This window comes from Aegilops tauschii, chromosome 6 (genome assembly GCF_002575655.3).
Source record: "Aegilops tauschii subsp. strangulata cultivar AL8/78 chromosome 6, Aet v6.0, whole genome shotgun sequence".
Taxonomy (NCBI): Eukaryota; Viridiplantae; Streptophyta; class Magnoliopsida; order Poales; family Poaceae; genus Aegilops; species Aegilops tauschii.
The window spans coordinates 482108915-482119519 of NC_053040.3; the positions used below are offsets into that span (position 1 = coordinate 482108915).

The 10605-nt window shown below is 43.0% G+C and overlaps 3 protein-coding genes across 3 annotated transcripts; 1 reads left to right on the top strand and 2 right to left on the bottom strand.

The window, feature by feature from the left end:
- The first annotated feature begins 1373 nt into the window (after positions 1 to 1373).
- On the top strand, positions 1374 to 2257 carry LOC109760064 (protein DMP10-like). The gene has a single exon (XM_020318904.2). It carries the CDS (start codon positions 1393 to 1395, stop codon positions 2074 to 2076), a length of 684 nt encoding a protein of 227 aa, XP_020174493.1. The 5' UTR covers positions 1374 to 1392; the 3' UTR covers positions 2077 to 2257.
- Positions 2258 to 6764: 4507 nt separating this feature from the next.
- LOC109760065 (protein DMP2) lies at positions 6765 to 7468 on the bottom strand. Its single transcript, XM_020318906.3, has one exon. It carries the CDS (start codon positions 7452 to 7454, stop codon positions 6765 to 6767), a length of 690 nt encoding a protein of 229 aa, XP_020174495.2. The 5' UTR covers positions 7455 to 7468.
- Positions 7469 to 9163: 1695 nt separating this feature from the next.
- On the bottom strand, positions 9164 to 9862 carry LOC109760066 (protein DMP10-like). The gene has a single exon (XM_020318907.1). It carries the CDS (start codon positions 9860 to 9862, stop codon positions 9164 to 9166), a length of 699 nt encoding a protein of 232 aa, XP_020174496.1.
- Positions 9863 to 10605: the final 743 nt, after the last annotated feature.

Consider the following 10605-nt stretch of genomic DNA (forward strand, 5'->3'; position numbering starts at 1 on the left):
TACGTAGAACTTATCTGTTTTCTTAAAAAGCATATTTTAATCCTTTCATAAATATTGTTCACAAAACGGTGAAACTTTGTATTTCAAAAGTGTAATGTATTTGAAACGAGTGAAATTACTTTAAATCCGTTTTTGAAACGAGTGAAATATATATAGGAGTATTTCAATTGAGTGAGCGTAATGTATTTCCTAAATGAAAATAAGCGTATTGTGTTTTCTGAAACTATTGAAATTAGTGAAATTAATATATTTTGTAATGATTGAAATCAGTTTTTTGAAACAAGTGCAATATACTATTTCAATTGAGTGAGTGTAATGTGTTTCCTGGAATGAGTGAAATAAGTTATTTTTAGAAACTGAAATATAACCAATATTTTGTATGAAACTGCTTTTTTTAGTTTTTAAAATTGATATTTTTGATGAGTGAAGTACATTAAATATTTTTTGTAAATTTGCTGTGAATTTAGTTCTGCAAATGAGTCTAATGTGTTTTCTGAAACGAGTGAATATATTTTTGAAACAAGTGAAATTGTTTTTTAACTGATAGTTTTTCTGAAATGAGTGAAATCAGTTTCCTGAGTAAATAAAATATTTTTCGAATTGAGTGAAACCAATATTTGAAATGAGTGAAATTTGTTTTCCGTACACATGACACATATTTCGGTGTGAAATACGTTAAATATAGTGAAATGTGATTTCTAAAATGAGTGAAATCTATCTTATGTAAATGGGTGTAATGTGTTTTTCGAATCTAGTGAAATGTGAAACTAACTGAAAGGTTTTCTGAAACTAGTGAAATATGAAACTGACTGAAATGTGTTTTCTAAACTGAGTGAAACGATTAAATTGAAACTAGCCAAGTGTATCCAAGATTGATCTTGTTTTAAAGGTCTTGTCGCCCTAAATTCAAAAATATAAAAAGTTTTAAAACTGGATATTTAGTTCAAAAGTTATCAGCCTTTTAAAGTGTTACATGGTAAACAAAGCGAATGTATTTAGTGTTTGCATGCATCCGTGGTCAACCTATTTGCTCTTACCCTGACACCTGACAAAATGTGCTGCTGTGTCCCTCGTTCAGCGGAGTATATCTGTTTGTATAAGAATTGTATTGCTAAAAGATAAAAATAAAAGCATGGTGGGGTCTTCAGCCAGATTAATCTCAAAGCAACGTTTAACGGTGGATGCTCCACTGGTAGCTCCCGGCTCCGGTAAAAATACTTTTTCGGTCATGTAGTTAGAATAAGCAACGCTCAGTGATCCAGCCTAGGTTGGACTTTGGAATCGTCAATGGAGTGATATGCTTATATAAACAGCAGCGTGTGGATCAGCTTGGAATATTCCTAGCTGGGACTTACAAGTTCGACCGCACCCACATCGAGCACAGTACCAACAATGGCAACTTCTTCTCCCTCGGCTACGGCGATCCAGATGCCTGCACCGACCGCGACCAAGGAAGTCGACGACCACGGCGAGATAACAGCCGCCGGCACGGCACCGCCAACAGCAACCCCCACAATGGACAGGGTGATGTCGAGCGTCACGAACCTTGCGCAGCTCCTGCCGACGGGCACGGTGCTGGCGTACCAGGCGCTGGCCCCGTCCTTCACCAACCACGGCAAGTGCGAGGCCTCCAACCAGTGGCTCACCGTGGTGCTCGTCGCCATCCTCGTCGTCATGTGCCTCTTCTTCTCCTTCACCGACAGCCTCGTGGGCCGCCACGGAAAGCTCTACTACGGCGTCGCCACGCCCCGTGGCTTCAACGTGTTCAACTTCCCCGGCGAGGACGAGAACCGGGAGTGGGACAGGGACGAGCTACGGAGTCTCCGCCTCCGGCCGCTGGACTTCGTGCACTCCTTCTTCGCCGCCGTGGTTTTCCTCACGGTGGTGTTCAGCGACGTGGGGCTGCAGAACTGCTTCTTCCCCGACGCAAATAGGAACACCCAGGAGCTCCTCAAGAACCTGCCGCTGGGCATGGCGTTTCTGTCCACCTTTGTATTCACCATCTTCCCCACCAAAAGGAAGGGCATTGGATTCAGCGACAATACTCCTCGCAGGAAGGTCGATCATTCAATTTAATCAAGTTCTTTTTCCAGATTTTTTGAAGAAAAACGAGGAGCTAGGGAAAACATAGCAGGAACTGGAAACAATGAAATGTGTGATAGAAGTTGTTGATTGTATCAAAGGAGAGAAATAATCGCGAAGTTTTTGAAGTATATATTTTTCGTACTATAAGAGAGTGGTTTCCTCCCGGTTTCATTAACGGAATCATGGTAGTTCGTACAGAAATATAACAAGACAGAACGCATGTATAACCACCGGCTCATGCAAAACGCATGAGAAGCAACATGAACAGATACACTGTCGCCGCAAGCTTCAAAGGCAGACCATAAGGATCGGCAAAAACAGAACAATTAGTATCCAACATGATTGCTGAAGCGGTTCCAGCACGACAGACCATAAGGATCGCCAATGTTTCAAAGGATTATAAAAACAAAAACGTTCGATTGATGTCCCGCTGTCATTGTAGCAGCCGTACGTACGTGAGAACCAAGCTACAAGCTGCTACTGGCCAGCCAGAGTAATCGTTTTTTGCCCAAGGAGCATATGTTATGTCGCGTGAATTTTGTCGCCGTCCAAGGTCCATATCTCTCAGAGCTGTCCACATACGCACCCACGCAAGCACGTACGCACATAGATGCTTCGAGCTGCAGCTTTCTTTTCCTTTTGATTCGTTGGTCATATATATGTACGTTCATATCTTTTGGCCTTGGACGTTTCTTCCTCTCTCCGTCCGGTAACGTTGAATATTACTAGAAGATATATGCCGATCTCTTGTTCGTCCATGTGACCAGCTGCTGCTCGTGTCATGGGGTCGCTTTCTTTTTACCGTGTCAACCGATGCAGCATGTCTCTCCCATTACAATGCCATGCACGTCTGTCTAATTGATTAGCACAATTTTTCCTTAGGACTTATTTGAAACTTTTTTTAGATTAGCACGAGTGGCTGCGCCAAATTTGACCCCGGAGCGCGCCCTTGAAGTCAAACAGCACATACAGGATGAGTCGCCGTCTCCATATAAATATAACGCCGAATAAGGAGCGTGGTAATCTTTTTTCCATACGGCTAGTAGGGGTCGTGCTTATGTCTTGCTTTAAGCGAGACAGAGATCCCCGTCCTGATGGTGAGTCTAGTATTGTGTGAGGGCGTGTGGAGGTGTTTCTCTGTCGGATCTCGCAGGATTTAGTCGGTGCTGGCCTTCGGTGGATCTGTTTGGATTCGGTCTTCGTTTGTCTTCGTTTGGGTGTTTACAGGTTTGATCCTTCTGATCTACGACATTTTTCATCGGCGATGGCTGCTACTCTAGTGCGCTAGTCCTGGGGACTTAGCACGATGACTTTCTGACTGTCTACTACAACAAGGTTTGCCCGGCTCCTGTGAGGGAGGGGCGATGATGGCAGCGCGCCTTCGGCTCGCTTCAGTGCTTGTAGTCATCGCTAGGTTGTCCACGAGCATTGTTGTAATTTTTATTACCTCTGCTGTTTTTTGTACTGCCATGATTAAAGATAAATACATTGGAAATTTCTCACAAAAAAAGCGAGACAGAGAGCTGCACCACACATTAAATGAAGCCCGCAGTATTCCAGTCCAGTTGGATTTTCTTTCTTCCTTTGTTTCGTTCTTTGGCATGTTCATTTTTTCCATCCTTGGTCCGTTCGTCCATCTATTTCTTTTTATTATCTTTTTACTCTTGTTTATATTTTAAAAATATTCTAGATACATATAGCCCATGTCCACAAAGAAATAAAAATAAATAGATATAACCCAAAATGCTTACTTAATGTTTAAAGGTGTTCATTTCAAATTTAAAATTTTCATATAGTGTAAGAAATTGTTTGCACAAGTTTCTAAAAACATTTCACCATTCAAAAAAATGACCGTTGCATCAAAATACCTTTGTGTGGTTCAAAATTTTGGCCTTGTTCGTGCTTCGTGCACTTTGCAAGTTGATATATTAAACTCAACTGATGAGACAATAGTCACAAAGTTTATGTACTGACATGCACATGGGTGGGCCTAAGACCTGGGTTAGGAGCATATAAGCCCTAATGTAGCCCAAATACACAGTGGAGAACATAAGCAGGTTTGGCCCAACCCACTAAACTGTAAGCAACAACACCTGCTTGCCCAACATAGGCCACTCGTTTGCAACCCTAAAAAAGGGCCCCTCGTCTGCAAGATATTGTGGGTGTTCTATTTGTTTTCTATCAAGTAAAACCCAGCAAAAACTAGGGCTGATGCAGACGCATGGGACGGTGCTATCTCAAAACCATATTACTACCGTCGAATGTTTATTGAAGTTGTGACGCATGGTGTGAACACGAGCCCCAAGACCCATGGTTGGACTGTGCGCCTGCTTTCTTAGGTGTTTTCCAGTGATTCCGTTGCATACACAGTTTAATGGATCGATGGCATCATGGCAATATGCAGAGCATGAGAGAAGCTGCTAGCGATTGGTAGTATCTTACGCGTGCAGAGTTTCTGCAAGCGAGCACACATGCACTTGGATGAACAGTAAAATCTAAAAATATATTCTTATATATATATAATCTAAAAATATTATATATGTGTGTGTGTGTGTGTGTGTGTGAGAGAGAGAGAGAGAGAGAGACATTGATGTGTGTGTTTCACCTGCTTGCAATATTTCGGGATGAAATAACCTTCATGCAGGTCCTCGAAAAAACGATATCGGTGTCTTCAAAAAGATTATTGTTGGAAGCATTTGGGAGCATCAATTTTGTTTGGTTGCCCAGGCCTCTATGAATGTGATTCTATCACGAAAATTTGCATGCAAGTGAAACACTTGTCAATGTTTGTTGGCAAAAAAAATAATTTTTTAAAATTCTTTCAGTACTGTTTTGGATTTTACGGTTCACATCAGGTGCATGTGAGCTCGTGCTCAGGAGAGCACCTTCTACTAGTACTACTCTTTCTTTTTGAGAGAGAGAATCTAGTGCTTCTATTCAAGGTCGCAGGAAATCGATGAAAGATTCACGGTCCAATGCATGCATGGACTGACGAAGTAAACGGAAAGGAACGAGACATGGACAGCTCTGCAACGTAGTATATTACAACCAACTTGCATGATGAAGAACGGGTTAGGAATGAGAAATGAACGAGACATGGATGAAAGAAATAACACACTAACATATTACAACCAACTTGGAGAAAAGAATTCGCAACGAGCCAAGTAGCTATCTAGCCAGCAGCTTCCTTCTCACGGCTGCTAGAGTAACAACCGTTTTTTATCCTTCTCGGAGTCAGAGGAATCTCGGCCCATTGCATGCTGCTGTATCGCATACGTACAAAACAAAACAATGGAAGATGAGTTGTACCTCTAGCAATGCCGCAACAGAGGTGATATGGATACAATTAGCTTTGGGGATGAGCATGCTCGGTTGCACTTTTTTGTTGTGGCAATATTGGTGCAACATATCTTCCACTAATCCGGTCTTTCATGTGAGGGATAAGCACACATGCATCGAGGTAGGTTAACATTTCACGATCATGTGGCATAAAGATTATTGGAAATTCGGTTCATGCCACGGGTGGTCAAGTCGCAGACGAGTTTACAGAATCAGTGTTTGCAATAGCTTAACGGATTTTAAAAACCTCGACTTAAACAAGTTAGACTGATGGAGGATGTTAAGATTTACTCTCTTTCATCCAAAATAAGTGTGGTGGTTTTAGTTCAAGATCGGAGGGAGTACTTAGTTAAGATGTTGTGAAATTCTTATAACCGGTACGTCTATAAATCAAATTTTTGTTGGATCTCATTCTCGATTCACACGTTGTAACCATTTTTTATTGTAAATGCTCTGGCTAGGCCGTTGCGACCCTTGCTGGTAGCATACTAGAGGGTCTTCTAACCATCCACATACCTGAATCGACCAAAGGCTTTTGATTTTGCTATGGGAATAGTGGCCCTAGCAACGTCATCCTAGTCCCTAGCCCACTCTGCAAGGAATGATGATCCACGGCCGATGCGCACATTGACAAGGGCATCTAATGGCTAGGGATGCCCAAAACAGCAAATCCAACTGCTGAAATTGCTAGTGCGTTAAGATGGAGAGATTAACGTCCAATTTTAATGTCTCTAGATGTATATATGTGGCCTCCCCACTCTGCTTCTTACACCGCAAGTTTTAGATTTGTCCACATAATATATTTTTAGTGGAATGGCTCGGATCCAATTGATTAGGTGTTTATCCAATAAATTCAAGTTTTTATCCTAAACTTCAGGATTATTTTGTTTCATACAAGTATTTAGTCAGTAAAATGAATTGAGAATCGAGATAAGAAAGAAGTGTAAGGTATGGGTCGCCAAATATGAGAGAACTTTAGATAAAAACTTGATTTAGTTAAGGATTTTTTGTATAAACAAATCGAGCTTAAAGCAAACAAAGGGAATGGAGAGCTCTGATAAGCCTGGGAGGCTGGGACGCAGGGCACCTACATAATTATACACTTGCTTTGGACAGAAAACATTTCCTTGTTTACAAAAGAACCATGGCACACGCACACTGAACATATATAATTAAAAAAAACTTCATGATTTTCTCCAACATGATACAGTCAAGCAACTTCTACGCCTGCGAGGAGCGGTGTCGTCAAATCCGATTGAGTATGAATTTCCTGAAGGATTCAATTTTTTTCAATCAATTTCTGGCAAGTGTCAACTTCAAGTTACGAGAATCAGTCTTAATTAATTTAAGGGATGGACCACCTTTTGACGAGGAGCGTTGTCAGTGAACCCAATGCCCTTCCTTTTGGTGGGGAAGATGATGAACACAAAACTGGAGAGAAACGCCATGCCCATGGGCAGATTCTTGAGCAGCTCCTCGGTGTTCCTGCCAGCGTCGGGGAAGAAGCAGTTCTGCAGCCCGACGTCGCTAAACGCCACCGTGAGGAAAACCACCGCCGCGAAGAAGGCATGCACAAAGTCAAGCGGCCGGAGACGGAGCTTCCGAAACTGGTCAAGATCGTTCCACTCGTTCCTTTCTTCCTCGCTGGAGAAGTTGAACACGTTGAAGCCGCGTAGTGTTGCGAAGCCATAGTATAGCTTTCCATCGCGGCGACCGACAACGCTGTCGGTGAAGGCAAAGAAGAGGCACGAGACGGTGAGGACGACGACCAGCGCCCCAGTAAGCCACTGGTTGGAGGTCTCACACTTGCCGTGGTTGGTGAAGGACGGGGACAGCGCCTGGTAAGCCAGCACCGTGCCCGTCGGCAGGAGCTGCGCTAAGTTCGAGACGCTCGACATGACCGTGGCCGGTGCAGGCCCCGTGGTAGGTGTTGGCGGTGCTGTGCCGGCGGCTGTTATCTTGCCGTCGTCCTCGTTGGTCAGTGGATGTATCTGGATCACCGTGGGCGACGACGAAGAAGAAGATGCCATTGTACGCCTACTGTGTGCTTGATGTGTGTGCTGGCTCTGAAAGTTGGAATGCTCCAAACGGATCGACACGTTGAGGTTTATATAGAGGCACGTATTGCTGAATGATTCCAAAGTTCAAATTTAAGTAGGTGTTGGCGCGTTGACTAGTCTTTACTTGGTATTGCTGCATGCATGCTGAAGGGCTCTACACTGCACGATTGCATGTACCTGGTCCCAACTCTCTAGCTAGTTTTGGTGAATGGTTAATTAGTGTAAGTTGTAGTTAACTTATAACCAACTCGTCTGACATGGGTATATAGTTTACAGCTAGCACGTGAATGATACATGCTATGCAAGTCTTCTTCCAGGAAGGTGAGGAAGGAGAACTAGTCGTAGCTACTCATGGGCTTTTACGCAAGTACGCCATTTTTTTACTCACGTTAATTTCCTCCCGATCCCCCTTAAAAAAAAATCCTCCTGATTGTCTACCCCGTTCGAAATTACACCCCACATAAAATGAATACCATCAAAGTTATTATTGCTCAAAGCATAACTGAACAAAAGAGGTCTCTCATTTTGGAAGTGAGAGGAAGCACTGTCCCACATGAAGATTCTAAAACTGTAGCAGTCGACAAAAGGATATAATTTCTCTAGAAACACCCAGTAAACATAGATGCACGCACGTGTAAAACACCCAGTATATTTTTTTTGCGTAGTTATCCTCAATTTAGCTGTTTATCCCAGTTAGTTTACATAGTTATTATCCTAAATTTCTGTACTAATTAATTTTATACAAGTATGTTAATCATTGTAAAATGTGGTGGTGTAGATGGAAGAAGTGTTGTTTCGCAAAACGGGAGAGACCTCTTCAGGCAAGCTAGATTTATAGCTCATGATCATCTTTTCAAAATAACAACATCGATCTTAAAGCAAATAAGGGAATGGAGGGCTGTGATAATTGATATCGTAGGAGGCTGTGATGCTTTCATACCTATACAATTGATTTTTATGGCAGAAAAACACTTTGTTTATATGACAACTATGACATAGTATATACGCACTCCGTTGCATAATGTAGTGCATATAGATTTTTTTTTTAAAAAGTCAAACCTCACAAACTTTGACCAATTTTTTGGAGAAAAACATTTACATCTAGAATGCCAAGCATATATCATTAGATTCATTGTAAGAAGTAGTTTCATATTTTATATATTTGGTATTGTAGATATAAATAGTTTTCTCTATAAACTTAATTGGTCAAAGTTTGCAAAGTATGATTTTTCAAAAAATCCATACGGACTAAATTATGGAACAGAGGGAGTATATACTTGAAAAACTTTGTCTTTCTCCGGTGATATACAGTTAAGCAACTTCTGTTACACATTAGTTCCATTACTTTCAATCAAACTTTTCTTTTGAACTGGGTTACTCCCACTTTCATCACTTTGACATAACGGAACTACATTGTCTGCCTATAGCAAACAGGATACGGGAAGAAAAGAGTGAATTCATGCAGTATTAAGAAACCCATCATCTAACTCAGCAATCAGCACACACCAAACCTGATAGCACTATAACCAGTAAACCCTACAATACAAGGACAAAAACAAAGGATAGCAACATCGACCCCATCATATTACAAGCCAGCACAAAATTTATGAGACACTTAATCAACATGGATGGCAACTACGTATATTTTCGCTGGTCCTTTGTTCTTACACTTGTGGGAATCAAACTTTATTCAAGGTGGGATGGATGACCTTTTGGCGAGGAGTCGTGTCATTGAATCCGATGCCCTTCCGTTTAGTGGGGAAGATGATGAACACAGAGCTAGACAAAAATGCCATTCCTAGCGGCAGGTTCTTGAGAAGCTCTTGGGTGTTCCTGCCGGCGTCCGGAAAGAAGCAGTTTTGTAGTCCCACGTCGCTGAACGCCACCGTGAGGAAAACAACTGCGGCGAAGAAGCCATGCACGAAGTCCAGCGGTTGGAGGCGGAGCCTCCGGAACTCGTCCAGACCGGACCACTCCCGCCTCTCATCCTCGTCGGAGAAGTTGAACGCGTTGAAGCCGTGCGTCGTGGCCACACCGTAGTACAGCTTTCCATCGTGGTGGCCAATGACGCTGTCGGTGAAGGAGAAGAAGATGCACACGGCGGCGAGGACAGCGACCAGCGCCGCGGTGAGCCACTGGTTGGAGCTGGAGGTCTCACATTTGCCGTGGTTGGTGAAGGACGGGGACAATGCCTGGTACGTCAGCACTGTGCCCGTTGGCAGGAGTTGCGCAAGGTTTGCGACGCCAGACATGACCCTGTCCGTGGTTGGCGTTGGCAGTGCCGCACCAGCGGCTGTTATCTTACCGCCGTCGACGTCGTTGGTCGGTGGAGATATCTGGGTCATCTTGGACGACGGAGAAGAAGAAGAAGATGCCATTGTACCTTCTACGTACTGTTCTCGATTTGGACAGGCGCGTGTCCTAGCTAGGAATGTTCAACTTGCCGTTATATAGGCAAACTAATTCTATGTGAATGATTCCAAAGTCCAAAGCCCTATCAAGACTTGCCGTTATATAGGCAAACTTGCCGTTATACATGCATGCATCTACCAGGTCTTCAACTCTCTTGCTAGCTGTGTTTGAAAGCTAGTGTAAGTTGTAATTAATTATAACCATGACTGGTAAAGCCAGCACGTTAATTTCATTGGTACTAATACGCTATGGAAGTCTTCTTCCGGGAAGGTGAGGAAAGAGAACTAGCTAAGCATCGGCTTGTGCATAAGTGTGCAATTTTTTACTACGTGAATTTCCTAGATGTCTCCCCAGGCTAGTTTATTTTCGTGGGCATTTCCAAAAGTGACCCGCTGAAGCAGAACCTTGCATGAATGCAAGCGTGACAATGGTTACTTGCGTGCTTGCACCAAAATGAATATGGGAGCCACTTGGAAGGAGAGCGGTTTTTGAGTCAATTACACCAATGGTGCTTGAACTTGGCGCAAACGATCACTTTGGTGCTAGAACTTGTGGCATACATTAAACTGGTGCAAAAACTTGGCTCGAATGTGCAAATACAGTGCAAATCATATTTGCATACGAAATCAATGCTGACTCGGCACGCAAGCGTGGCGTGAGGCCCGCTGACAGTAACAGGGAGGCTAAGAGGAGGGTGTGTGGCCTGTTT

Bases quoted from the DNA above. Each gene is read 5' to 3' on its own strand.
- LOC109760065 (XM_020318906.3), bottom strand. From the start codon at position 7,454: ATGGCATCTTCTTCTTCGTCGTCGCCCACGGTGATCCAGATACATCCA.
- LOC109760066 (XM_020318907.1), bottom strand. From the start codon at position 9,862: ATGGCATCTTCTTCTTCTTCTCCGTCGTCCAAGATGACCCAGATATCT.
- LOC109760064 (XM_020318904.2), top strand. From the start codon at position 1,393: ATGGCAACTTCTTCTCCCTCGGCTACGGCGATCCAGATGCCTGCACCG.